Source organism: Calidris pugnax, unplaced genomic scaffold, assembly GCF_001431845.1.
Source record: "Calidris pugnax isolate Ruff unplaced genomic scaffold, ASM143184v1 scaffold20, whole genome shotgun sequence".
In the NCBI taxonomy this organism is placed as follows: Eukaryota; Metazoa; Chordata; class Aves; order Charadriiformes; family Scolopacidae; genus Calidris; species Calidris pugnax.
Window position 1 is genome coordinate 33630535 of NW_015094510.1, and position 26714 is coordinate 33657248.

Here is a 26714-nt window from a genome sequence, read left to right on the forward strand (position 1 = left end):
GCAGCTCTTTTGGGGAGGAGCTGTACCTCACAACGCCATACAGATTTTCCTCAGGAATACACCTAGGGCGAGCAAAAATATGGAATCATGGAGTTGTCAGAGTTGGAAAGGACCTCTAGAGATGATCTAGTCCAACTCCCCTGCCAAAGCAGGGTTGCCCAGAGCACATCACTCAGGACTGCATCAAGGCGGGTCTTGAAAATCTCCAGAGAAGGGGACTCCACAACCTCCCCGGGCAGCCTGTTCCAGGGCTCTGTCACCCTCGCTGTAAAGAAGTTTTTCCTTGTATTTGAATGGAACTTCCTCTGTTCCAGCTTGTGCCCATTGCCCCTCGTCCTGTCACTGGGAACCACTGAAAAGAGTCCGGCTCCATCATCCTTCAACCCACCCTTTAGGAACTTGTAAACGTAGGGAAGGTCTCCCCTCAGCCTTCTCTTCTCCAGGCTAAAGAGCCCCAGCTCTCTCAGCCTTTCCTCATAAGGGAGGTGCTCCAATCCCTTAATCATCTTTGCTGCCCTAAGCTGGACTCTCCAAAAATAGATGCACATGCACTTTTTCAATTTTTGTATATTTATACCTTATCCCGGCCGCTTAAACTTCTGTCTCTCCTTTTCATTGGCTGAGAAGTTGGAGCTCACATTCTTCCCGACTGCCTAACCTATCGCAGGTTTAGCCTATATCTTTTCTACCGTATAAGGCATATACACACCTATTCTACGAAATTTTATCTTGAACATATAATTTTCTTCATCAGGTGGTCGCATCCTCGTCTTCATCAGCTGCCCCCCCCTTTTTCCTTGTGAGCGGGCCTACTTGGCAGCCTTTACTGTCCACCTGGCAGATTCACTGTCCAAGCCTTGTTCTTTTAGTCTTATTGATACTTTTCTATCTTCTTGGTCCCTATGTTGAAGGACACGTTCCAGTCTGTTTCTCTTCACCTAGATAACACTCTGAGAACAAGGACATTTCAACAGACCAAGAACATCTGTAGGGATTAGTTAGATACAATTTGTTAAACTTTTATTACTACTACTAAAGCTTCTTTGTTAGTACTATCACGCTAACAATGATACATCAATTAGCTGAAGCAAAACTTAGCTCGTTTCCCACAAAAGGCACATTGCTGGCTCGATTTCAACTAAGCCACCACACTCTTAACTCTGCTTGAGCGCGCAGCTCCCTGACCCGTGGCGGGGCCAGGACTCGAACCCGCAACCTCCAGCTCTCGAGCCGTGCGCGCCAACCCGCTCACCACGTGACACACCTCCCCTTTCCCCCGCCCGCCCGCGACCTGCCAACACTTCCGTAAACACCGCGGCAGCTGAGTGACAGGGGGCAGCGGCCAATCGCGGGGCGCAGAGCGCCGGGGAGGGGGCGGTCGCCTCCTCAGCAGTTCCAGCGGCGCGCGGCGGGAACGTTAACGGTAAAAGTAACGGGTGCCGCGCGTTGCTGAGGGACGGGGGGAGGGGTCTGTCTGTGCCGTGGCCGTACAGTGGGCGGGTGGGAGGGATGAGCTCTGCCTGTCAGAGGCGGGCGCGGCTCCCCTGAGGGCGCTGGGCCGCCGGGGGACTGTCGGCGGGCAGGCGGGGGTTCCCCACTCAAGGACCAGCCCCAACTGAGAGCAGCCCACGGGCTCAGCCATTCGGTGCATGCTGCAAAGTTGTTGCTAGGAGAAAGAGAGTCTCGTGGTGAGCTGGGAGGTCTCTGCTTGAACACCGGCACTAGTAGGACCTCTCTCTGTCACCCAGCCTCTGATTTTCCACATGGATATAGCATGAACGGGTGAGAACCAGAGCCCTCGGCATGTTCCTGTTTCTGTCTGAGAGACCCAATGAGGAGCTGTGGGCATTGTACCCAAAATGTGATTTACAGATACCACAGAAGGTGTTGCTTTCTTTACAAGGCCCAGAGAGAGCAGATGGGCCGGCAGAGGCTTTCCCAAGCATGGACACTGCTGGGATTTCTGCTCCAGCCTGGCAGCCCCAAAACACCCCCACACTTACAGCTGCCACAACCTGCTTTCACACCTCCCATCAATTGAGGTTGAACACAATAAATTTAATTTTCTCCCAAGACAGCAGAGAGGAAGAATGCTGGTGGCTGTGAGGAAGGTGCTTTGGCATGGCAAGCCTCAGGCCAGGCGGCTCCTCAGTGGTCACTGGCAGCTCTTTTGGGGAGGAGCTGTACCTCACAACGCCATACAGATTTTCCTCAGGAATACACCTAGGGCGAGCAAAAATATGGAATCATGGAGTTGTCAGAGTTGGAAAGGACCTCTAGAGATGATCTAGTCCAACTCCCCTGCCAAAGCAGGGTTGCCCAGAGCACATCACTCAGGACTGCATCAAGGCGGGTCTTGAAAATCTCCAGAGAAGGGGACTCCACAACCTCCCCGGGCAGCCTGTTCCAGGGCTCTGTCACCCTCGCTGTAAAGAAGTTTTTCCTTGTATTTGAATGGAACTTCCTCTGTTCCAGCTTGTGCCCATTGCCCCTCGTCCTGTCACTGGGAACCACTGAAAAGAGTCCGGCTCCATCATCCTTCAACCCACCCTTTAGGAACTTGTAAACGTAGGGAAGGTCTCCCCTCAGCCTTCTCTTCTCCAGGCTAAAGAGCCCCAGCTCTCTCAGCCTTTCCTCATAAGGGAGGTGCTCCAATCCCTTAATCATCTTTGCTGCCCTAAGCTGGACTCTCCAAAAATAGATGCACATGCACTTTTTCAATTTTTGTATATTTATACCTTATCCCGGCCGCTTAAACTTCTGTCTCTCCTTTTCATTGGCTGAGAAGTTGGAGCTCACATTCTTCCCGACTGCCTAACCTATCGCAGGTTTAGCCTATATCTTTTCTACCGTATAAGGCATATACACACCTATTCTACGAAATTTTATCTTGAACATATAATTTTCTTCATCAGGTGGTCGCATCCTCGTCTTCATCAGCTGCCCCCCCCTTTTTCCTTGTGAGCGGGCCTACTTGGCAGCCTTTACTGTCCACCTGGCAGATTCACTGTCCAAGCCTTGTTCTTTTAGTCTTATTGATACTTTTCTATCTTCTTGGTCCCTATGTTGAAGGACACGTTCCAGTCTGTTTCTCTTCACCTAGATAACACTCTGAGAACAAGGACATTTCAACAGACCAAGAACATCTGTAGGGATTAGTTAGATACAATTTGTTAAACTTTTATTACTACTACTAAAGCTTCTTTGTTAGTACTATCACGCTAACAATGATACATCAATTAGCTGAAGCAAAACTTAGCTCGTTTCCCACAAAAGGCACATTGCTGGCTCGATTTCAACTAAGCCACCACACTCTTAACTCTGCTTGAGCGCGCAGCTCCCTGACCCGTGGCGGGGCCAGGACTCGAACCCGCAACCTCCAGCTCTCGAGCCGTGCGCGCCAACCCGCTCACCACGTGACACACCTCCCCTTTCCCCCGCCCGCCCGCGACCTGCCAACACTTCCGTAAACACCGCGGCAGCTGAGTGACAGGGGGCAGCGGCCAATCGCGGGGCGCAGAGCGCCGGGGAGGGGGCGGTCGCCTCCTCAGCAGTTCCAGCGGCGCGCGGCGGGAACGTTAACGGTAAAAGTAACGGGTGCCGCGCGTTGCTGAGGGACGGGGGTAGGGGTCTGTCTGTGCCGTGGCCGTACAGTGGGCGGGTGGGAGGGATGAGCTCTGCCTGTCAGAGGCGGGCGCGGCTCCCCTGAGGGCGCTGGGCCGCCGGGGGACTGTCGGCGGGCAGGCGGGGATGGGCCCGCCGGGCTCTGTGGGGTGGTCCCGGCCCGGCTGAGGGCAGCAGCAGCTGTGGGCCCCGGGCCGCTCTCAGGGGGCCTGCTCATCTTGAAGGAGCGATGTGTGCTGCTCCTCAGGAGCAGGGAGGCTCTCCGCCTCAGCTGTCCGCTTCCAGTGTTGGAGGGGGTGGCGGGATCTGTAGCTGGACTTCAGGGCAGGTTTTTCCTGTACGTTCGTGCTGAGCGGGCAGTTGTGTTCTTCTGCGGTTTTTGAGTAAGGTCTATCCTCTTCAGAAGTTATTGTGCGTGTATAGTTTTGTTTGGTGCTGATTGCTGCGTGTGTCTCTTAATAATTGTTGTCATAAACATACGTGATAAAATAGGCATGCCCTTCTACTTTCTTGTTTGTTTGTTTTGAATGGCATAACATAAGTGCTTTGTTTTACTTGTTTGTGTTTTGATGTATTGTCACAGCATTCCAATGGAGATAAAAGCAGTTGTAAGAAGGTACGAAACAAGAAATAAGACAGCAGGAACAGAACTGCCATCCAAATCTAGAGTTGATTGGAGGCGCACTAAAAGGGAGCTCATACTACTTGACAGCAGTGACGAATCCTCATGTACCTCTGAGGAGGAAGAGCCTACTGCATCAGAAGATGAAGTACACAGTGAAGATGAAACTGTTGCGGAGAACAGCCTCTCAGATCATGTAGAGAAAAGCTATGATGGGGAAGGAACAGAAGATGGTGAGGATGAGTGCATCACGCCTGGGAAGCGTAAAAGGTCGAACAATTCTGTCTTGTATGACAGTGATGATGAAAGCGACGACAGTGATATAGTTGTTAGAAAAGTTTTTGCGAAGCGCCACTGTATAATGGATGAAGATGAGAATTCCCAAGAACAGCAGCCTGGTGAAACCTGCCCTACAGAAAATGTTTCTACTAATATGAAACAGAAGGTGTTTGCAAAATTGAAAGAACTTGCAAAACAAAGAGCAACTCGGAGATCCTGCGGCAGTGAAAATTGTGAGGTCTGGATTTTATCTTTGAAATTCAGTTGGTGAAAATACTGAATGTAAGGAAAGGTGAAGACTAATAGATATAAGTCAGTGGGATTTTCTTTTGTTTTTTATTCATGACAAATTGGTAGTTCTGTCGCATTTTAGCAGTTGTCACATTAACTAGTTAACAATATTGACTGCTAAAAACCTTTTAATATTAATCACTGAGTTTAGAATTTCTTTTCATTTGTTTCATAGAACGCAGGTATCTTCTCTATGTAGTCAGGAAAGAAAAGCTTCTTTATCATTCTTTTTTTTTCCCATAAAGAAGAGATGCATGAGAGGACTATCAAATGATGTTTATCAAGAAGCAAAATGCCTGCTGAAGTAACTTAGAGTTCTCATGTTAGCTTAATTCCTACAAATAGATTGAAGAGAGGTACACGGAGATGGCTGATTTAAAGCTGGAAGTAGTTGTCATCTAGTACAGAATTATGTATTTTTTTGAAACAGATTATTTCTTGTTAATTGAACAAAGGGTGCTATTAGAAGGTCAAAAATTTTATCCAGTATATGTAGTATTTCATCAGTGCAAATACTGAAAATTCTTCTGTTTTAAATACTTTCTAAAATTTAATTAGGATTCTAATAGTGAAGAAGAAATAGAAGAGGAACCACTTTGTCACTTGCCCCTCACACCAACAGAAGTTAGTGAAACTGACAGTGACAGCATGAAAGATTTTATAGTAGAGGAAGATGATGATGACACAGAGCACGTGAAGAGTGAAAACCAGCCACAACAGAAGGAACTAAATACATCAAATAGCGAGTTGCTGGCATACCACGTCCCACACTGTAAGATTAAAACTGGTGACAATTCTATATTTATAACTTGCTTGTAGTGCTGTAATAAATATTAATGGACTGTAAACACAAATGCTCTGTAATAGGATATGGTAGTTTAAAAGCATATTTCTAAAAGACTTCAATTTACTCTGATTTCCACAGTGAGCTTTTACAGTATTTCTGTATCTTATTAAAGGCATAATTTGAGGGGAAGGAAGGAAAATCCTGTTGTACGGATTTTTCAAGTTAATCTGATTTAGGGTGCAGAGGGCTACCTATGATAGTCATTCCTCTGGAGACCTAAAAGCATCATGCTCCATCCTGTGATATATGCTAAAAATAGCTATGTTTATTCTGGCTAAATTCTGTTCTGGAGAGTGATGTAAAATTCTCACCGTGAGTTTGGGGGCTTTGGGTCTTGGGATTTGATGGGTTGGTGTTTTTTAATGTATTTTTATTCCATGGCTCTGAGACTTGGGAGCACAGGTCTGTAGGGTGCTCTGAATTCATTGGTCAATTTCAGTCAAACTACACAGAGCAAGAAATCTTGTCAAATTGATCTTCTATGACAATTGGAATCTGGGTGGAGCAGAGAGATAAAGATTTAAAACAGAACTGTATGCTAGTTATCTTCGTACGTATTTTGTTGTTCAGAAGTAGGTATGTGTTAACTGGACAGTTGCTGCTAGTGTAGTAGTCACAAGCATTTGTGGCATTTCTTCCCTAGTGAAGAAGTGAGAGGAATTGAGTGTATTTGAAAAGAGATAACAAACAAAAAGAAATAACAAACAAACAAAAAAAACCGCCCCATAAGCCTCGCCTTTTCTGGTTTGCATTATTTCCTGCTATTCATAGAAAAAAACTATTATCTTATTTTAGTGTTTGTAGCTTTTACTGTGGTGTGGGCTCTCCTTGCTGAAAGGAGATGTGACTTTAGGATGCTATTATTCTTTAAGGTCATTGGGATGAGAAGCAATACTTAAGGGCAAGGTCTCAAGGGTGTGTTTCAATGTTGTACATTGAAATTATTTTTAAATCCATTGTTAAATGACTTTAAAATTCTAAATTTACAATAACGGAAAAAAATTTTTCTTAAAGGACTTTTAACATTGTTTACGTCTTTTTCTTTAAATTCTGGTTATATTGCTTTCTTCCCAGTATCTCGCTGTGACCATTATGTACACTTCAAAAGAATAGTAAAGGCTTTCCTCATAAATGCAATTGATGACACTTTTCTGGGCTCATTATATGGTAAGTAAATTGCATTAAATAATATAATAGTGCATTCAAAGTTATAGGAAGACATTTATTCTAGGGATAGATGTGTTTCCTGATTATAGGACTGTGAGTCCTGAGATCTGTTCTTAATTTTGCTGTTCTGTAACTTTGTGGGGGGAGGAAAGATCTGTCTGAAAAGGATAATTTTTGGAAAAATACGTAGACTTAATTCTGTTAAGCTTAGAGGGCATTCTGAGATTTAGGAAAGTATTTCTGTGTCACTGATCAGTAGTAACACTTCAAGCATGAAAGTGAAATTAATTTCAAAGTGGATATCTCAATGAAAACATTGCAAGGTCTGCTGATTTGTCAAAATGTTAAATGCTCCATAGCTTTTACTGAGGAATTTGATAATAAATAGTTTTAATTATGGAGATTACTCCATATCTGATTTTTTTTTTTCTTTTCCTTTTTTTTTAAAGATTTGTGCTTTCACATAAAAAAATACACTTCAGCTGCAGTCTTGTTCTTGCTGAGGAAGTGATTTTTTGGCATTTGGCCTAGTTGGGCTGAATGGCAACCTCACGTGTAGTTTCAGAAGTACTGTAAAGACGGGATTAGTGAGAGGACTGTCAGTGTCAGGGTGTGGAAGGAGTCAGCAAAGTGCCAAAGAGAGAAGGTTTTGGTGTTATCAGGAACTAAGAGGGAATGGAGAAACCAAAGTACGCCACAGACTTCAGAATAAAGGCTGTGCATTTTTTGGAGCTAAAAATGTCTTTCACCTACCACTGCTAGTTCTTTCAGGTATTAGTTTTGTTTTGTTTTGTTTTTTTACCAAGTGAAAATAAACTTATGGAAAAAAAAAAGGTAAACTTTGCAAGATTTATGTTGTAATAGCTTCCGTCTATTTCAAATTGTATTTGCTCTACAAAACTAACAACTTATTGCCAAAGTGCCGAAGTAGATCAGCTGTGTGGGTCAGTTGGAGGTCGTATCCTTTCTTTCTGAAGAACATTATATAGTATGAACACAGCCTAGCATTACAAAGATATATTGTTATAACACAGAATGGATTTTTCTGAGGTAGTGGAATTGAATATATTAGTTTGAATCAAGAGCAGGGATTTTTATACTAGAGTTCAGACTTGCTTTTTATTTCGAGGGATTTTTTTTTATGGTCTAGCACAGCCTCGTCAATCCTTTGGTATAGTTGACTTACTGAAAGTGTGCGCTTTTCCATATACACTTTACACATACAATTTTAATTATGGTGGCTATAATGGCAATTAGCTATTTCTATATAGAGAACTAGCTGAACTGTGGTCCTTCTCGGTTCTGTTACTTTGATAACAGCATTGCTAAAAGACATGGGAAGGCAGCTGAATTAATTTGTATGGCTGTACATGCTGAAGCTCAAGACAATATGAATTGGCCTGCATCTATGGAAGTCTCATTTACTTACTGGAGTCCAGCACATATTTGGGAGACAGTTGTGGCATAGTGGTAGTTTTGCTCATCCTCATATTCGTTTATTTCTTTTGCTTGAGGAAGTATTTGTGCTGCCTGACTCAAGGCATCTGACTCTGCTACTGAAGTTTAAAGGTCAGTTTCTGTGTGTTCTTTGTAAGCCAGGAAGAGAGTTGCCAAAATTTCTGCTGTGAAGCAGCTCAGCAGTTTGTTTTCATGGATTGCAACTACCTCCCTTATACATTAGGAACAACTTACAAAAAGCAACACTTTTTTTTTTTTTCTTCTTTTTCCAATCTTTTAAATGGCATTGAATGAATGAGTCTCCATTTGGGATGACAGTTTTGCACTTTAACATTGATTGTGCACTTTATTCATGTACCTCTTGTGATACAGACTTTTAAAATAATTAAATATATCGGTTTATCAAAGATGCATGGATCACTTTTATGCGTAACAGTAGCAAATGTGTTCAGTAATAATTTATTTAAATCATTATGCAGAAGCATAATGTCCTTGAAAATTTTATTTGAAGAAACTTATACAATGTAGGGTGGCAAGCAAATTAGTAATGGCTCTCACTAAACAGATGGAACAAGACAAAAGAAGTATGCACAAGATATGTTGCTCTCACTTCATTATTTGGATGATCGCTTCATTCAGCCTCGTCTTGAGAACTTAATCTCTAGAAGTCGCTGGAAAGATCGATACAAGGTATGTAGCCTTTACTATAAATAGCGTAGTGGACTCCAAATCATATTATTACTGATAGATTTTTATTTTTTTTAATAGTGTAATTCTCAGCGATTATTTTTTTTTTATATATACTATATATAAATTATATATACTTTTTTAACAGAGGCTCATTGTTCTTTCCCCCTTTTAACTTGTTTTGATACTTATAAATATCTGAAGTATTTTATGTGTTTATAAACAGATAAAACATTCAGGTAACAGAACAGAATCTGTTCTAAGTTACCTGAATGCTTCTCCTACTAACTTAAGCAGATGAGTTTTTGAGGATTTTTTGTCACTTGCTAAATGTTATAACAAAATTTATTCCTCCTCCCACAAAAAGATAAACCGGTATCTTCACAATGACCCTTCTGCTTAAAAAAAAAAGTCAATATACAGTAACCTAGTCATTGTTTGCAAATTAGTAGAATGGTATTAATGTGATAGGTGTGGTGATCTAATAATCACTGTAATAACAGAGTAAGGCCAGAGGAGAGATACAGTGGATTTATTTGAAGCAGACCAACTGATACAGTTGCACCCCTACCCCTCTGAAAAAAAGAAAGAAAAAAAGGAGAGGAAAAATTAGTGCCAAGAGGTAGGAGCTATTCTTTGGGTCTGAAGCTGAAAGAAAGATGAGATGAAACTGTTGGAAAACGATTGAGAAGATACATGTTTGCAACAGAATGATTTAATCTCTTTGGGGTTTTGGTGTGTTTGTTTGTTTTCATTAATCTCTTGCACTAATTTTGTATGTGTACAGAGTACTCAGTAACCTACTTGAGGCATCTTTCAGTTTATGGAGATTCTTTAACATTATTTGAAATGTCTTTTTCAGGAGCGTGTGGATTGTTACCCAGATGTTCGCATAGTCTTGAAAAATCCAGAATATATTTCTTGTCAGGCCTGTGGATTGAATCGGTATTGTAAGTTTCAAGTGCTGCTCTCTGGAAGGCTTTATAACAGCAGAACTTTGGAAGCAGATGACTTCATGTCAGATGACAAGCAGGTAACTTCAAACAAGCACCCTATATAATTGTTTTTAAACTTTGCCTAGTGTTACAGAAGATCATACAAAGAATAGAACTCCTGACAACACATCTAATGTTTATAACGTTAGAGGCAAGAGTTAAGCTATTGTACTTCCATTTGTAAACCCTATTATTTTTTGAAATATGAGGACCATGTTGCAGTTGGGAGGAATATAATTTTGGATTTTGGTAGGGATTATGAAGGAAGTTCCAATGAAACTTAAAAGGATTAATAGAGACATTCCCCTTTGCACACCCCTGTTCCATTTTTTTATATATTGAGAAAGAGGTAATTAAGAGTATCCTCAAATAACCCTAACTTTTATCAAGAAAATAAATCTGATGTTTTTCTATGACCTTTGCTTTTGCCTGCATCACAATGATCGGCGTGCTCTTTCCTCCTGACTTTTGCCACTTAGTATTAGTACCTGATACAGCACATGTACTTCCATGCAGTAGGTGCTAGTAAGTGTACTCAACCATAAGCTGGACTTCATGATAAAAAAAGATAAATTACTCTAAGACACACAACAGGAATTATTGATAACTCTTGCCCTCAAGTAAAAATTGACATCTGTCCTAATTTTTCCTCTGCTTCCAATCTCTACAGTCTAAGTCTCATCCAGGGCAGGAAGGAAACTGTAGGTACATGGCATCCCACGCGTCCTGTTCAGCATGTCTGTCTTTTATGGTGCACGGGGAGGCAGTCTGAAACTGTGTGTCAAAGACAAACTGGCTGCACACATGAATATTCACATACTAACCAAAGTTCTAATATGACTACTCAATTGGTTATATCTAAAGTAGCTTTTTGTTTTGTCAGAGGACATCTAATAGAAGATTGAAAATCCTAAAGTGGATGCATATCTTAAAGGAAGAAAAACCAGTGGTAAAAACAAGAAAAAACTGAGTGATGTTCTGAACCTGCCTGGCATTGCAGCTTTTCACCAAGTACCTGAGAAATAATGACTTTTTTTCTTGAATAGGCCCTATCTCCTTATGCCAGGAGCCTGAGGTTTTAAATCAAGAATGACATTTGCCTCAGATTTACATATATTCTAAATATCAGAATGTCTTTTCACTGAAATTAGATCACATGAAAGCCCTCTGCCTTTGTGTGTGCATATAGTACCCTTAAGACTTTCCCAGCAGGAATCTTGAATTGATTATCTTTCAGAAACATTATAAAAGTGACTTTCTGTATAATGGACAATGATCTCGGTTGAATGATTGTGTTTTCTGTTTTGTGGCAAGTAAGGTTTGTTCTGCACTGGGTCACTAGGTTTGCTAATTCTATGCCTACTCTGTCTCTAGCATTTGGAGCATCTGTGTGCACTCCAACAGTTCTTGTTTGCTGTAGGTCAGAACATTGAGATAGTGCCACTGTCATTCTAATAATCCAAGTGCAGCCTATTCAGAATTTACTGCTTCATTCTTCAGATTTCTTCACATCTGCTATTTCCCATGTAGATATTCACCCAGGACAAACTATCTTGACATCTCGGTTGCAATGACACTTGAAATTGCTCATCTGCTTTTGAGAAGACTTGTCCCTAACTACTTAAATACATTTTATTAGAGCCTTTTTCTCATTGCTGCATTATCAGAACTACTTGTCCAGACTAGAAAACATTTCCGTTGAGGTAGTCTTGCATCTTTTACTTGCTCAGTTGTCTCTACTAGGACATTTTTGATTTAAATTGTAGTTTTGGAATGAAACACGTCTTTCATGTTGTTACATGACGTTGCTCTAGCAGTCATTTTAGGGGACTTGAGGAGTCAATGTTTTTTGTATTGCACAGCTGAGACATGAAGATCTTGAATCTTGAGAACCTGAGTGTTCCTAATATTTAGGGATCTTCCCTTCAAATTTACAGCTACCAGTAATTGCTATGATTAAGTATGCTTATGACCTTCTTAAGTAATGTAATTCGTGACCTCTTGTGATAAGGTCAAAGTACATGATTTGTTGAAAATAAAATGTTGCTACAATTGTGTATGAAGCTGATATCCATGTTCTGCCTTTCTTCTCTTTCAGGAGGCAGAAAAGGTATATTCCTTTTTTTTGTGAACGTAAAATAATTTTTGAATACAGCTAAAGTTCCTCACAGTATTTGCTGAAAAGAAAAAAGTGTCAGAACAAGTTGTATATACAATATATTTTGAAACGTGGTGTAATAGGATTTCTTATATAAAGTGAATCCCTCATCAAACTGGAAGTACACCTTACTGAAGCTCAAGGCTGTATTGTTTGGATCTTTGCAAATATTCTACCTTGGAGATCTGAGGGGCGTCAGAGGGATTGTCATTGTGTCATCATACTGGGCCCTGCATGTAATGCAGAATCCAGGAAAATCTATGCCACCGTTTTTCGTAAATAGGTTACGGGCCCTTCTGAGCAGTAGTTGTTAATACTCTGTTTTGATAAGTTCGTGTCTGCCTGATAATCCAGAAGCTAAGCTTTTCCAGCAAGGCTTTTCCCCTTGGTGATTCCTTGGCAATCATACTGGCACTGATTCTGCAGTCCATTGTACAGTCACTTTTCTTCCTTACATCCTTACGTCTCTAAATGTAGATTACTAATTTTAAAAATTCCAGTTTTTCATGGGAAGTGTGTGCCTTGCCTAACCAGAAATAATAAGTGAACTACCACAATAATTTAATCTTTACTCAACTTCCATCTTTGGAAATAACGGTAGCAATTCCCTCACTATGTAGGACAACATTTGGACAGCAAAGCATTGGCTATTTTTCACTTTGGAAAAAATTTGAAGTATCCTAATGAATATTGAACTGACTTGCAAGTTCGTTTTTTGTCCTCTTCTGCTTAACAGAAGAAAATGAGAGCTTTTTTTACACTGTGTACCCCAGCATTTGCTGAGATGCATGGCATGGGCATGCTCAATATAGCTCTGGGGATGTAGAACAGACTCAGGAGAGAGAGTTATTGAGTACTTTCCAGTAACTTTTGATAGTGCCTTTGTAATGCAACATTCATGCTCTTATGGTAACCTGTAATTTAGACTGCTAAAGGTACTGTTCTCAAGTAGCCTTTGAGTTCTGCTGGCAGTGCATTGATCAACTTGTCCTGCCAATTGAGGGAAAAAAAGAAGAAAAAAGGCACACAGAGCTATGTAAAACTGGCACTTCAAGAACTTAATTGACTTAAGAGAAGGCAGTTTAGCACTGGCAGATCAGATTGAATGGAAACATGTAGTTGGACCATTTTCTAAAGTTTTATTTGCAAATACCCAAGAAAAGAGGATGTGGAGAGAACAAAAACAGACCTCCAACCCTCTTTTGCATAAAACTTTCCTTTTCTCTCATCTCTGAAGTATTCTGCTTTGCCAGTAGAAAGAGAAGAGAAACAGCTGTTCCAGTTTTGCTTAGGCTTGCAGTGATTGTTCTGTGTAGCTGCCAGTTCTCATTCCTCCATGGTCAGGGGGAATGGAAGGGTTTAAAGGTGTAAGTGACCCCTACACTTCTTTGCTCCTGTGTCACCTGGATTGCAACTTGTTTTCTACTCTCAGTCTTGATGTTCTGCTTCCGTTGATAACCATGCTTAGAGGACGTGGATTCAGTCACTGCATGTTGTGCTGTTGTCAGGCTATGCTCCTGCATTCCTTACAAAGTGATTTAACACAGCTTTGGCTGATAGGGCCAGCTCGAGTAGATAAGTTAAGCATTAGGACAGTGCGAACTGCAAGGGGAAAAAATTAGAATGAGTACAGTACTGAGATTCTTTCCAAAGCTATATTCTGAAATAGCATTGTATTTTTAGACAATATTTTCTTGCTTTAAAAACACAATACATAATTACATTGTATGATATTTAGCTATTTGCCTCTGGCATTTCTCCAGTATAGAAATACTTTGCACCTCGCGCATGAAGTATGAAACCCACTGCCACGAGATAACTTTGGAAGTGAAAAGCCTTAGTGGTTCCCAAAAGGGATTAGACAGGTTCTTGGGGAAACTTCTTCCACACTATGGAACATGATAGTTGGGATGATATAGGCTGTCTTAACTGTTGGCTGCTAGAACCTGTGTGGTAATGTTGTGATCATTCTGGTGTTCATCCTGCAATTTATATTAACTTCCTAAATATCTCCTGCTAGCTGTTGTCACAGGAGAAGAACTGGGCCATCAGTTTTACACCACACAATGTTCCAGATGCTTGGGAATGCTCCTCAGCGTTCCTCATTGCTTGGGATATGTGAAGTTATGAAGCACTCTCTGAAACACTGCAGTTCAGTTCTGGATTGTTTTCAGTATTTGAAATGGTACTTCTGGAAATTTGCATAAATCAAGGTTATGTATTGGTTGGTAGGTCTTGCACTTCAGAAGCACCTATAGCACCAAACACAAGCCTTAGCTTTTCAGTTTTGGTGACAGTAGGAAGTGGAGCTGCATATAGGTCCAAGTACATGATCAGTAGAGAATTGCAATATTGTAATAGGAATTGTTTATCTCAAAATGGTTAAAATTTCTGTTACTAGCCATCTACTGTAGGTCAAATCAGAAGTTCTTTTAAATGAGTGTGTCTCTGTTGACTTCAGTGATATTTTACCTTCTTATATCAGGCAAGCTGCTGGTTAATATATTTAAGAAAATAAGTATACTCATCTATTTAAGAAGTAAATAATACATATAAATATAATTATAGTTTATATAATCTTTCTAAATATAAATACGCTTTTCTGTTACTGTCTTTGCCACTAGATGCTGCTAGTGCCAGTACAGGTAGGTCAGGTGTTTTGGGGAACTGCTCACAGGTGCAAACATTTGGTCATGGTCAGAAAAGCTTCCTGAAATGCAGGTTTTAAGCATTGCTTAAAACTTTACCTTCTCATAATTTAAAATGGTATTCGCATTATTCCCAATGACAGCAATAAAAATATCACTGTTGTAGCTCATAAGAGATAATTTGCAATATATAATATGGCTTTTTTTGATATATGTATGTGTAATCTGAAATAGCAATACAGTTACAGCTTGCATGCTGATGCAGAGAGCTTTGACCTTTAGCCATTTACCTGCTTGTTACTCACAAAGGTGTGAGAAGACGTCAGTCCAAAACAATGCTGCCCTTTAAAGATAAGTTGATGGGGGTTTTTCCTAGTAAAATTAAATCAGATTTTCCTGTATTTATCAGGAGCTGAAGTTCATGGTATTCAAAGCAACATGTATTAGTTAATGTTGCTTTTGAGTGTAGAAAACCTGACCTCTGAAAACCAGCCAGAAATAGATTTCTTTCTGGATAGGCTTTGTCTCCATGGGTTGGAATAGCAATTGGTGCACCTGTGGGTCGTTTGCAGGGGATAGATTCCTCTTCTTATTTGCCCTTGTATGTACTTGAACTACTTCTTTTGTAGAAATAGAACAAAACTTAATCATGTGAAATGCAGGTTGTCCTTACACGCAGATGAACTTTGATTCTTTCTCCCAATTTGACTCTTTCCAATTGCCAATATACTACTCAGTATTTTCAGGTAAACACTTTCACAGCTTAACATCTTTGCAAAAAATTTAAATTCAAGATATGTGCAAATACTTTCCTGTATTTAATGTTAGTGCTGACAGGTGTTAATCCATGCTCTGATTATGTATTTACATGCATATTTACCATTAGTCTGTCTATAAGTACTGCTGTAAAAAAACCTGTTAAATAAGACAATTTCCATACACAAAAGACAGAACTGTAGGAGTAAAACTGGTAACAACTGGGAGATGCAGAGGCTTTGATTTCTACAGCATTGTGGCCTAGCTATACCTCCCAAAGAGCTGCAGATTAACATTTGCATTGTGTAAAACCTCAGTTTTCAGATTCTATTTTTATTAAATCTAATCTCTCTATATTTATGAAATATATTTTTCTAGCCATATATTTATTTGTATTCATATGTATTTCTTGAAAAAATATTGAATATCATTTGGTCTACAAAATGCTAGAACTAGTATTTTATGTTCCTGTGAAGTACTACATATTAAGCAAAAGTAATCAAATAATTTCTCTTCCTCTGCTTCCACAATATGACGGTTGCCTAAAATGTTAGTGATTTTGTAACAAAAGTTCCGCCAGGAAATAGGAAAGATACTACCAATTCTAAACATGGCTGTGTTTGCAAGAAAACTGTACTGATAAGTTGCCGTTGCATAGACTTGCTGGCTGCCTGCTTGTCAAAAATTGTTCTGCTGTGGCTGTGAAAACTACATGGGTTTGTGCTGATTTTATGCATGTAATGTCATTCTGGTTATTTCATTATTCAAAAAAATCTTCCTAGACTTACTGATAAAATCTTACTAGACTGACTTATTCTCTCTGATAGAAAGAATGGCTTATTTGTTTGCTTTTGGCCTAGGTGTTGAAGGTTGGTGTGGTGTGTGCAAATCGTACAAGAGTTTATCATAATTTGAAGCACTTCAAGTACAAGCTGTATGTGGATTGCAGCTCCGTTACCGAGTTGGATGGTGTGAAGGATGAGCCAGTAAAAGACACAGTCGAACGGCTTTTCAGCCAGTTGGAAGACAGTGGGTGGATTCAGAAGGTACAACTGAGTTATTTGATGTATCCTTTCCAAGTAGATAAAAGTAAGCTGAGGTAGTATGTCTGATTTAATTGATCAGTTCTGAATTGTTGGGCTTCAGTGACAGAACTCAGCTTAACCATTCATCCACTTCTGCTGAGCCAGTCTCTCAAACAGTGGTGCTGCCTTCACAGAGTTTGTGTCAGCTTTTGATGTGAAGCTTTTGGACAGCTGCGTGATCTCTGGGCTGTGGTGGGCAGGCTCCTGTTTCATTTGAAAGCAGCAACATGACAAACTCAAGCTGTAACTGAGATTAGAGACATGTACGTGAGGCATGGCAAGAATATTTTACTCTTCTGTTTACACTGAAGTACTTTGACTTATTCAGAAATACTTTATGGACTATTTTAAGACAACTTGTAGTAGAGTTGCATTTAGCAAGCTTTTAGATATTGTTGCTTCTGACTTGTTATTGGCATGCTTGTTAATGTATTGAAGAAAAAAGAAAAAACATTCTTTATGTAATTCAGTTATTAAACTTTGATAAAACAACACAGCTTTTATTTTATTTGCAGAGATACAATGATCTTGAAGACTACATGAATGACGCAGACAGTTTCCAAGAAGAGAAAATGGATTAAGGGGTCCTATAACTCTTTGAAAGACACCTTGTAAAAATGGCCTGCTTTATCTGCATGCACTTTATCTCTGCTTGGTCTTCAAGATTCTTTTCAGGCTGAGTTATACTTAAATCCATATGCCTTTAAACTACTGTTTCAGAATGTACTCTATCTTTTTTTCCTTGTCTGTGTCAATAATAACCCAAAGTTTTATCAAATCAATCATTCCAATCTTACTGCATAGGTTACTTTAAGTTTCCTTCTTAAAAGGAAAAGTTTTAAATAATCTTAAAAATAACATCTCAATACCTGTTTACTTGTGAAATGAATCTTCCACCTACCTATATTGAGCTGTATTGTAGGAAAGGTAGGAGATGCTGAGACCTTTTAAGTAGGTATATTTGGTTATGTTATACGTAAGGCTATGTTACACAGGTACATATGACTTGCATCTTACCTGCAAGGAAGTCCAGCCATGTAGAATGATAGTTATGATAGATCTTTGCATTTGGGTCCTGTTTATTTCCCCTCTGAGGAACCAGTGTAGACTGTTGCAAGGCAACAGAGGAAGTACTCTGCAGTCCTGAGTACATCTGCGGCACAGGAGTCATTCCTCTCTGAAGAGAGTAGGTGATGAGTCACGTTACAGGCGTCACACAGGCTGAGTCTGTCTTAGCCATCTCAATGAGCACTTGGGCCCACGGGGCTGCCTCTGATAAGCAGCTGGGGCAATTTACTGAGATTTTAAACATCAAATTGCTTTGTGCAAACATAATGGCAACAACTTGCAGTAACTAAAAAATTAAGAGAATGGATTAATGTCGCAGTGCAAGATAAGGATTCTTCCAGTGTAACTTAACAGGAAGTAGGAGTTAATCGGAATCACGATGCATAGCTTACCTGAACTGCATGAAGCCTAAATCAGAATTTTTTGGGGCCAGGGGAGTAGATTTTTGAGGAGCTAGGAAAGGTTAAGTACTTTATTGTCCATTCTGAAAAAATTGACATGAGCCAGCAATGTGTGTTCGCAGCCCAAAAAGCCAACTGTACCCATCAAAAGAAGCAAGACCGGGAGGTTGAGGGAGGAGGTTCTGCCCTCTACTCTGCTCTCATGAGACCCCACCTGGAATACTGCATCTGGCTCTGGGGCCCTCAACATAAGAAGGACGTGGACCTGTTGGAGCGAGTCCAGCAGAGGGCCATGAAGATGATCAGAGGGCTGGAGCGCCTCTCCTGTGAGGACAGGCTGAGAGAGTTGGGGTTGTTCAGCCTGGAGAAGAGAAGACTCTGGGGAGACCAGCCATTGCAGCCTTCCAGTACTTAAAGGGGGTGTATTAGAAAGATGGAGAGAGACTTTTTAGCAAGACCTGTAGTGACAGGCAAGGGGCAACAGTTTTAAACTGAAGGGAATATATTTAGATGGACCTAAGGAAGAATTTTTTTACTGTGAGGGTGGTGAGACACTGGAACAGGTTGCCCAGGGAAGTTGTGGATGCCCCATCCCTGGAAGCGTTCAAGACCAGGCTGGATGTGGCTTTGAGCAACCTGGTCTAGTGGGAGGTGTCGCTGGCCAGGATGATATTTAAAGGTCTCTTCCAACCCAAACCATTCCATAATTCTGTTTCTGTACTTTGTGCTGCATATAAAATAAATTATATGTAGCCTAAGATAAGATGGAAGGCGCAGGGTTTTGAATCAGGAGCTGTTCCTACATGCTGCTGTATGCACATAGTCTTTTAGTAGTCTTCTGTGGCTGAGCATCTCAGTAAAAGGGAAGGTATTGTTAACACTTTAGAGTCTTCTAACAAGTTGTTCTCTCAGAATCAGAGCTAATGAAGCCTGATTTCTTACGGATTTGTCCATAAGAACTCCCTGCATTTGTTATGCCCCCCTCTACAGGCAGCAGGTATGCTGGTTGTGTATCCTGTAATGGTGAACATCTGTTGGCTTTTTTTTCCATAGAAACTGTACCTTAGATTTGTCATTTGGTACCCTTTTTTTGAGCATTCATTGTAATAAATGAACTACTTTTATATTTTAAAGGGTTGAAATTCAGCAATGATTTATGTGCTGTTAGGGTAAGCTGATATCATCAGCTCTCACTTGTACCACGTACAACTACAGAATTACAAACCAAGATGAAAAATCCCAGTAAAGAGATTGAGACTTACTCTCAAGTAAACTTGTGTTGAAGATATTATTTCCATACCTTAACTGTGAATTAGATGTCCAGAAATACTGTTTAGCTTAAATAAGTTTAAATTAGAATACATTACTTAAGTTATACTGTAGTGTGATTTATGCTGCTTGCCTACCTATACATGGGACGAGTAGCTAGATTTGCTGAAGCCTTTAGGCTGCCATAGAGTTAATTTTCTTCGTAATTTTTGTAGCAGCTGGTACAGTGCTGTGTTTAGTCTTTTAGCATAAGACAAATGGTGATAACACACTGATGTTTTGGTAGTGTTTTGCCTAAGTCTGGGACTTTTCAGTTCCCCATGTTCTGCCAGCAAGTGCAGGTGCACAAGAAGCATAAACCAGAAGATAAGGAGACTCCAACCCTCAGCAGAGACTGTAAATCATCAAGGGCAGTCAATGGTCTGCCTGGACACAGAGAGAGAATCCAGGAAAATGTTAGAAGACCCCAGACCAAAAAATCACCATTGGACTGAAAGACACGTGACACGCGTGAGGGATGGGTGTAGAGATCACAAGGGTGTAGTTGCCCACGGATTTCTTTGTTAGATGTCCCTCCCTTTTCAGAGGCACCCAACCCAGGCTGACACTGCTGCTGTACCTTTTGATTAAATTACTTCTTTTTATAAAATCCAATGCCTGAGACTCTGCTGCGGAAGACCTAGGGTTGAGTCTGAAGGAGTGAGTGCGCCCAAGAGTGTGTATGTTTGTTTGTGAGGAGGGGAAATGGGCACTTGTTGACCCACAGGGGTCACCCCCTGTGAAGGGACCCTGGTGATGTGTGTGTCTCCTTGGATGGTGTGTGAATGCTCGGGCAGCAGCTTCTCCTTTAACATAGATATGTAAATATTCTGAGATTTGATATATATTATACCTATCTCCCTAGTTACCAAAGCTGCAGGAACACTTATTTTCTCTTTTTCCTTCTTCATTCCTGTTCTGCTGGGAATCTTGGTGTGAACACACCCATCAACTTAAAAGTACCCAGAATCTATCTCAAATACATCCTTTTTAGGAGAAGTAATGCCCCTTGATTCCCCACTTCTTTCTGTTAACCAAATCTCTCTACATTTCAGGTGGCTTCTCTAGAATAATAAAATAACATTTATGTTGGGTGTAACTTTATTCTTACAAAGGAAAGAACCCCTGTTCTGCAATAAATGGGGTTTGTACTATGTAATGGAGTATGCCCTCTCAGAGCCTTCCTCACGGGTCTTAATTTCTGCTACCTTCCAAATATTCTGAAAACTCTCAAGAATGTATGATTTTTATTGAAAAAATTTGCTGTCAGAATCAATGGTCAATTTCTCATTTTCCCACATTTAAACTGTTTGCTACCAAATTAAAAAAAAAAATAGTTTGGGAAATTTGGGCATGTTGATTACTGATAATATTTCAAGAAAACATATGTTTTGACTGAAAATGAAAATTGGCAAATTGTTCCAGTGATGAATTTTACTCCTTTTTTTGATATCTACTGCATCATGTTTCTCACCTAGAAAGTGTGAGGCATCTAATTCTTTTTTGGTCCTGCAGGGACTTTTTTTCCAGATCTTTAATTTTCCTCTTTCTAACAGGGATACTGAAGTATTCCGTCAGAATTGCTTGGAAGAAAGGGCCTCTATAGCTTTACAAATCACGTCTGTGACATCACCAGTTGGACTAAGAAAATGCCTAGAATTGACATCACTGATTTCTGTTTCAGCAGGGAACTGCTCTGTGATCTGGCTTGGCAGGGACTGAGACAGTGTTTGTGTGCGTAGAGTCTCTCTTACACTTTGATATTCCCCTCGCTGAGATTGGAGGAAGTGATAATATTTCTGTGGCTGTCGTTTTACCTGAAGAGTTTTCTGCAAGACAGAGAATGTGAAGTCTCGTTACATCGTGTTTACATTTGTCTTCACCGCAGGAAATTAAAAGATTGTTTAGAAGAGCCGTATATGTAAAAAAAAAAATCGGATCAAATTTTCCAGGACAGGCTGTAAATGCTGATACTTGCACAGCGTGAAGTTCAAAGAGGACTTGTACCCCCTGAGACTCTCTATACAGAAATACTCAGTAAGAATATTTCTAGCAGAAAAATGTTGTGCAAATATCTAACGATGGGAGAAGTCAGGAATCTGACGAGTCTTTTGTACCTCCTTTTCCATGTCAGAGAATTTGAGCCGAGTTAAGGGGTGAGAGAATATGTTTGCTCTGATATGAATATTTTTAATTGTCTTCAGTGTTAATTTTTGAAGTAGTATCTCAAATTAAGACAAAGTTCCACTCTTAATAGAACAATGAAGGGAGCTCAGTATGTGATTAGACTTGGAGCAGGTGATTAATGACCCTACTTGTAAATTACTTTAGTTCCTGTAACATTCTGATAATCTGCTCCAGTTTAAGTTTTGTAACTGGAGACCACGATAACGATAAACTTCACACAAGGTGTTTATACACAGGATTAGCCTTATTAATGGGATGTATTTTGGGGAAAGAAGGCCCTTTTCAGTCTGTGTTCTATGTCCAGTTCTTGTAGCGAAGTATGAAAAGAAGGGACTTTTCTGCCCCTGTCCCTCGGCTTTTGGAAAGAAAGTAATTTGTGGATCAAATGGGATGGTAAACTTTACTAATAGTAGATAGCTGTTACTGTCTTTTTTTTTTTTTCCCAACAGTCAAGGCTTCTCCTGTTTCCAAAAAGCAGCTATTTCTAGCAGTTCAGTAAGCAATTACAGGCAATTCCCAGGCTTAACTCCTCTAGTTTACTTTTATTTGGATAAATAAAGACTTGTAGTTTTATCCTTCTTTAAGTCTGTCTGGATAAACAGAGTGGGTGTGTTAGATAAACACATGTAAATACAATACCACTCCAAGATAAATACCCAGCGCACACAAAATAGACTTTATAAAAGTTGACTTTCTGATTCCGCTTTGAGAAATAAGAAATACCGATTTCTAATCTGAATTTAGCGGTGAGACAAAAGAATGTAAGAAAGTATGATCTTCCCGCCAAGGAATAATATGAGAAATACATGAAATGGTATTGAAAGAACCTGATAATAACCCTCTCATTTGCTCCACTTCCCTGAATAGTTTATGTGAATTTTTGGTATTTTTCTAGGTAATAAGGAATGGCGTGGGATTGTTTGGATTTTTGGGGGTTTTTCCTGTTGATTAAATAAGATGTAGACATGGTTTCTTTAGATTGCTCTGGGGATTATATTCTCAATGAAAAACCTGGTGTGTGTTCAAGATGCCGTATTTTACAGTTTACACAGAGAAGGAATTGCATGCACCTTATCCCCAAAATTTAAAGACAAGAAAATTAACTCAGGTGCAGTGAGACTCTGCTCCAGAAGTTAGAGTTCACCAGGTGAGCGGCCTGGTGCCTGAGCCTGCCTGACTGGGAATACTGCAGGAAATACAGGTACTTAGAACTGTCCTCACTCAAAATGGCTAAGAACCCTCACTGGAAAGCAAATAATGGAAATGGCTGAAAATTCAAAGTTCTAGTTTGCAAAATCCTCCCCGGGACTGATATTGAGCATGTCCCATTCCGGTGGAGTTAATGTAACTTCGAAGTAATTAGATACGTGATTTCTTAACACAGACGAATGAGATATGTCCCCAGATTTAGGCAAGTGGCATTGGTTCAGCATAGTCTTTTTGTTCCATTTTTTAAAAGTTATTAGCACAATCGGATGTCTCTGGTGAGAGGTGCTGGTTGTGGACCCAGCAGAAATCAGCGCTTTGCTGCTGTGGAAGGGGCTGCGATTTAGGGAACTCAGGGCTCCGACACCAACAGGGAATTCCCACAGAAACAGTGCCCGGGCCTGACAGCTTATGGGAGATGGCAATATCATGTAAAAAGGTCACCAATTAATGTCGACAGAAGGAAAAAAACCTAATTATAGTTATTCGGGACCTGTTACGCTTACGTTTTATTGTGTGTGTGTTTATTAGAACGCCCATGACACGAATTGCAAGCGATGTTTCGATGATGTTAAGAATCGTTTGCTTTTAAGGAAGCTGACAAGTAACCAATCCAAAAATGACAGCGGTGTCCAGGGGCTGGGAACTTTTGCCAGGGTCTTCTGGACAAAACTCGGAAAAAGCTGCTGGACGGATTTTGGGTATTTCCTTCTCTGAGACGCCAGGGGCAGCATTTGCTGCGTGTTGAGCAGCGCAGCCCCGCGACCGGCTGCCTCTCGCCCCCAACGGCATCTCGGAAACCACAACACACAGGAGATGCTGCTCGGCAAAAAAAAAAAAAAAAAAAAAAAAAAAAAAAAAAAAAAAAAAAAAAGTGAATCTTAAACGTCTTAAGTCAAAATTAAAAAATCTTTCTTTTGAAAGATCATTCTCCGAGTTCTACAAAATCTGATAGGAGAGGGAGAATTCCTGCAGCTACACTGGTATCTTCTGGAGCAGCATCACCCATTTGATATTCCCACGGCAACTTTGAAAACCAGCCAAGACCCGGTTTAACACCCCCTGCTTATCCCCCATGAGCTTCGTGTGTTACTGTTACACGTGTGTTCTGTGACTCACCCTCTTAAACACAGCAGGGACATCCGAGCTGTAAAGAACGAGTGAGAGCCCAAGCGAGGCCTGAAGCAAAGGTAACATCATCCATCATTTTACAAATATTAAAATTTCGTATTGTTTTCCAACTCTGCCAGGCCATTGTTCTCACACGATGCATGCTACTGTTACGTATCAAATAATAACCCAATCTTCCTCAGTTATTCAAGATTAAACAAAAAAAATATCCCTTTTTCCTGTTAGCAATAAAGCCTTCCTCTGCAGGCAGCACATCCACAAACGTGGCTTACCCAGACCTGGTCCCTCAGCGAAGATTCAAAAGTCTTTGCTGGGGCAAACATGGGTCTGGATGCGCAGGAGACTCCGGCCAGTGCTCATCCAGCCAGACCCTGGAAACCCACAGGGATGTTTGTTGCAACATGAAGGAGATGGGGATCAAGAAAGCAAGAGCTTTCGCATTTCCTGTATGTCCAGCACTGTGTATTTTTTATGTATTTTGGGGGAATTTCCAGGAGTGTGTCATTTCATCATTGGCATTCAAAGTATTTATGTGCATGACCTTGGAAGATGATAAAACCACCTGTGAGAGTTATCATTAGTTCCTCCTCATCCTCAGTTTAATGCTCCTGGTATGCTCTGGTGAAATTTGTGTGTTTTTCTGACTGGACCCACTGCAGAACTAAATGAGACGATGCACCGTTGTATTAGGGGCTGTATAGTTCCAAAAGACCTTCAAGGTTTTCCATCAGGGATGCGTCTCTGCACACTTGGGGGCCATTCTTATTCCCAAAGATGGATTTGGGATAACACAGCCCACGGTAGCACAACAGCATATTGCTTTAATAAAGCCGACCAGCTCCCAGCTATTTCTGCATCCTCCTTCTCAGCTCACCTACAGCAACACGCAGAACCCGAGGGCTGCGGCGAGGCCGGTACCGGGGGACCAGATCTCCCAGTTGGCCACCCCTGCTCTAAACACAGGAGTCGGAGCACCAAGGCTGTGGCTTTCCCGGGGAGAAACCGAAGTGCGGGGACTACGTGACTCGTGTGTGTGTGTCCCAGCCCACCCCGGACACCCGAGAAGCTCATGTCAGAGCCCGGAGCTCCCCCATCCCCAGCCTGACCTGGGGTCGCGCACTCGCCCCCCTGCATGAGAGCGCTCCGGGAAGACACCGCTTGTTTTTCTACCGTCCGTTCCGGAGACACCCGGCCGGGAGAGGAGCGCGGCGCCGTGATTGATTCGCCAACTCCCCTCGCCCCCGCCCGCAGGTCCGGCCCCGGGGGGAGGAGGAGGAGGGAGAGCGGGAGGCTGTCGGGCCCGGCACCCAGGTACGGAGCGCGGAGGGGAAAGGGGATTTCCTTGGCTTCCTCCCATGCAAATACCTCCCGCCGAGCGGCGGCGGCGGCGGCCCGACTCCCCTCCGCGGCCGCTGGGAGGCTCCGCGCCTCGCCCCGGCCTCCCCGGCGCCGCGTCCCCCGCTGACACCCGCCTCCCGCCCCCGCAGCGCCCCGCACCCGCGGACCCGCTCCGCACCGCACCGCACGGAGGGGCAACGGGCAGCTCGGGCAGCCGGCGGCGGCAACGGCGGCAACGGCGGCGGAGGCAGCGGCGATAACCCACCGGCAACCACCCACCCCGGCGGGTCGGGGATGGAATATACAAAAACACAAAGGAAAAGTGGCTGGACTGTTCTGGGTGCAAAATGCTGGAAGTTTGTAAGTGCAACTCTCCGTTTGTAATTACTGTCTGAAGAGGGGCTGGCTTTTTTTTTTTTTTTTTTTTTCTTTTTTCCTTTTTTTTTTTTTCCTTTTTTTTTTTTTCCTTTTTTTTTTTTTCCTTTTTTTTTTTTTCCTTTTTTTTTTTTTCCTTTTTTTTTTTTTCCTTTTTTTTTTTTTCCTTTTTTTTTTTTTCCTTTTTTTTTTTTTCCTTTTTTTTTTTTTCCTTTTTTTTTTTTTCCTTTTTTTTTTTTTCCTTTTTTTTTTTTTCCTTTTTTTTTTTTTCCTTTTTTTTTTTTTCCTTTTTTTTTTTTTCCTTTTTTTTTTTTTCCTTTTTTTTTTTTTCCTTTTTTTTTTTTTCCTTTTTTTTTTTTTCCTTTTTTTTTTTTTCCTTTTTTTTTTTTTCCCTGCTTTTTCTTGAAACTGTACTTGAAACTATTCAATATCTGGGAGTTATAAGGGAAAGTATGCGAGAGGAGTTCTTTGCCTGGGTTCGTAGCTTGCCGCTTTATTACTAAGGGGGGAAATAAGCACTGAAAAGCAATACGGATTTTCTCCAGTGGCTGGATTAACTGAAGGCGAAGCGTGGTCTGGAAGTCCCACGGACTGACATTGTTCCGGACCGGGGGATCCGTCTCTCGTATTTTTAGAGGAACTACAATTTAGCGGCAGACGGTCGGACACAGTAACAACCCGAAGAGCGGCCAGCAAAGAGCGGGCGAGAGGAACGAGAAAGCACAAAGACTAAACTAACCCGAGCCTTCTCCTCCTTCCCCGGCTCTTTATTCGCACAATTACTAAAGACTTTTTTTTTTTTTTTTTTCCAAATCTAGATTTTTGGTCCGCCGGGGGGTCTCTCCGTGCCGCCGAGCACGGCAATGCCTTAAATTTCCACTTCAAGGAGTAACACCCCCCCCCCCCACCACTCCGCTCCCCAGAAATAAAATAAAATCAATAAACCTGCCAAGTCTCACTCATTCCCGAGGGAGATCTCCTTCATCCAGGGATTCCTTTCGGAGGCAGAGGCTCGCTTTATTTTATTTTTTTTTTCATTTTTTTCCGCCCTCCTCCCCCGGCGGAGCCCCCTGTCCGTCCCCC

The 26714-nt window shown here is 41.4% G+C and overlaps 2 protein-coding genes across 6 annotated transcripts; both read left to right on the forward strand.

Moving 5' to 3' along the window:
• The first annotated feature begins 1406 nt into the window (after window positions 1-1406).
• On the forward strand, window positions 1407-18391 carry CCDC82 (coiled-coil domain containing 82). 5 transcript variants are annotated; one of them, XM_014966184.1, is made up of 8 exons: window positions 1407-1423; window positions 4208-4763; window positions 5375-5588; window positions 6738-6830; window positions 8854-8978; window positions 9838-10008; window positions 16393-16578; window positions 17133-18391. In XM_014966184.1, exons 2-8 carry the CDS (start codon window positions 4215-4217, stop codon window positions 17196-17198), a joined length of 1404 nt encoding a protein of 467 aa, XP_014821670.1. In that variant the 5' UTR covers window positions 1407-1423; window positions 4208-4214; the 3' UTR covers window positions 17199-18391. The 5 variants fall into 5 exon arrangements, with proteins under 5 accessions (XP_014821670.1, XP_014821672.1, XP_014821669.1 ...); XM_014966186.1 differs by lacking the exon at window positions 1407-1423 and adding an exon at window positions 3473-3584 and having other exon boundaries at window positions 16393-16598; window positions 17115-18391; XM_014966183.1 differs by lacking the exon at window positions 1407-1423 and adding an exon at window positions 3473-3584.
• Window positions 18392-24319: 5928 nt separating this feature from the next.
• LOC106902369 (translation initiation factor IF-2-like) lies at window positions 24320-26403 on the forward strand. The gene is made up of 4 exons (XM_014965772.1): window positions 24320-24364; window positions 24788-24925; window positions 25170-25616; window positions 26177-26403. Exons 1-4 carry the CDS (start codon window positions 24320-24322, stop codon window positions 26186-26188), a joined length of 642 nt encoding a protein of 213 aa, XP_014821258.1. The 3' UTR covers window positions 26189-26403.
• Window positions 26404-26714: the final 311 nt, after the last annotated feature.

Bases quoted from the DNA above. Each gene is read 5' to 3' on its own strand.
- CCDC82 (XM_014966184.1), top strand. From the start codon at position 4,215: ATGGAGATAAAAGCAGTTGTAAGAAGGTACGAAACAAGAAATAAGACA. The intron at 6,831-8,853 runs GTAAGTAAATTG...CTCACTAAACAG, and splicing joins TTTTCTGGGCTCATTATATG to ATGGAACAAGACAAAAGAAG. The intron at 8,979-9,837 runs GTATGTAGCCTT...TGTCTTTTTCAG, and splicing joins GCTGGAAAGATCGATACAAG to GAGCGTGTGGATTGTTACCC.
- LOC106902369 (XM_014965772.1), top strand. From the start codon at position 24,320: ATGAAGGAGATGGGGATCAAGAAAGCAAGAGCTTTCGCATTTCCT. The intron at 24,365-24,787 runs GTATGTCCAGCA...CCTCCTTCTCAG, and splicing joins CAAGAGCTTTCGCATTTCCT to CTCACCTACAGCAACACGCA. The intron at 24,926-25,169 runs GTGCGGGGACTA...CCCCGCCCGCAG, and splicing joins TTTCCCGGGGAGAAACCGAA to GTCCGGCCCCGGGGGGAGGA.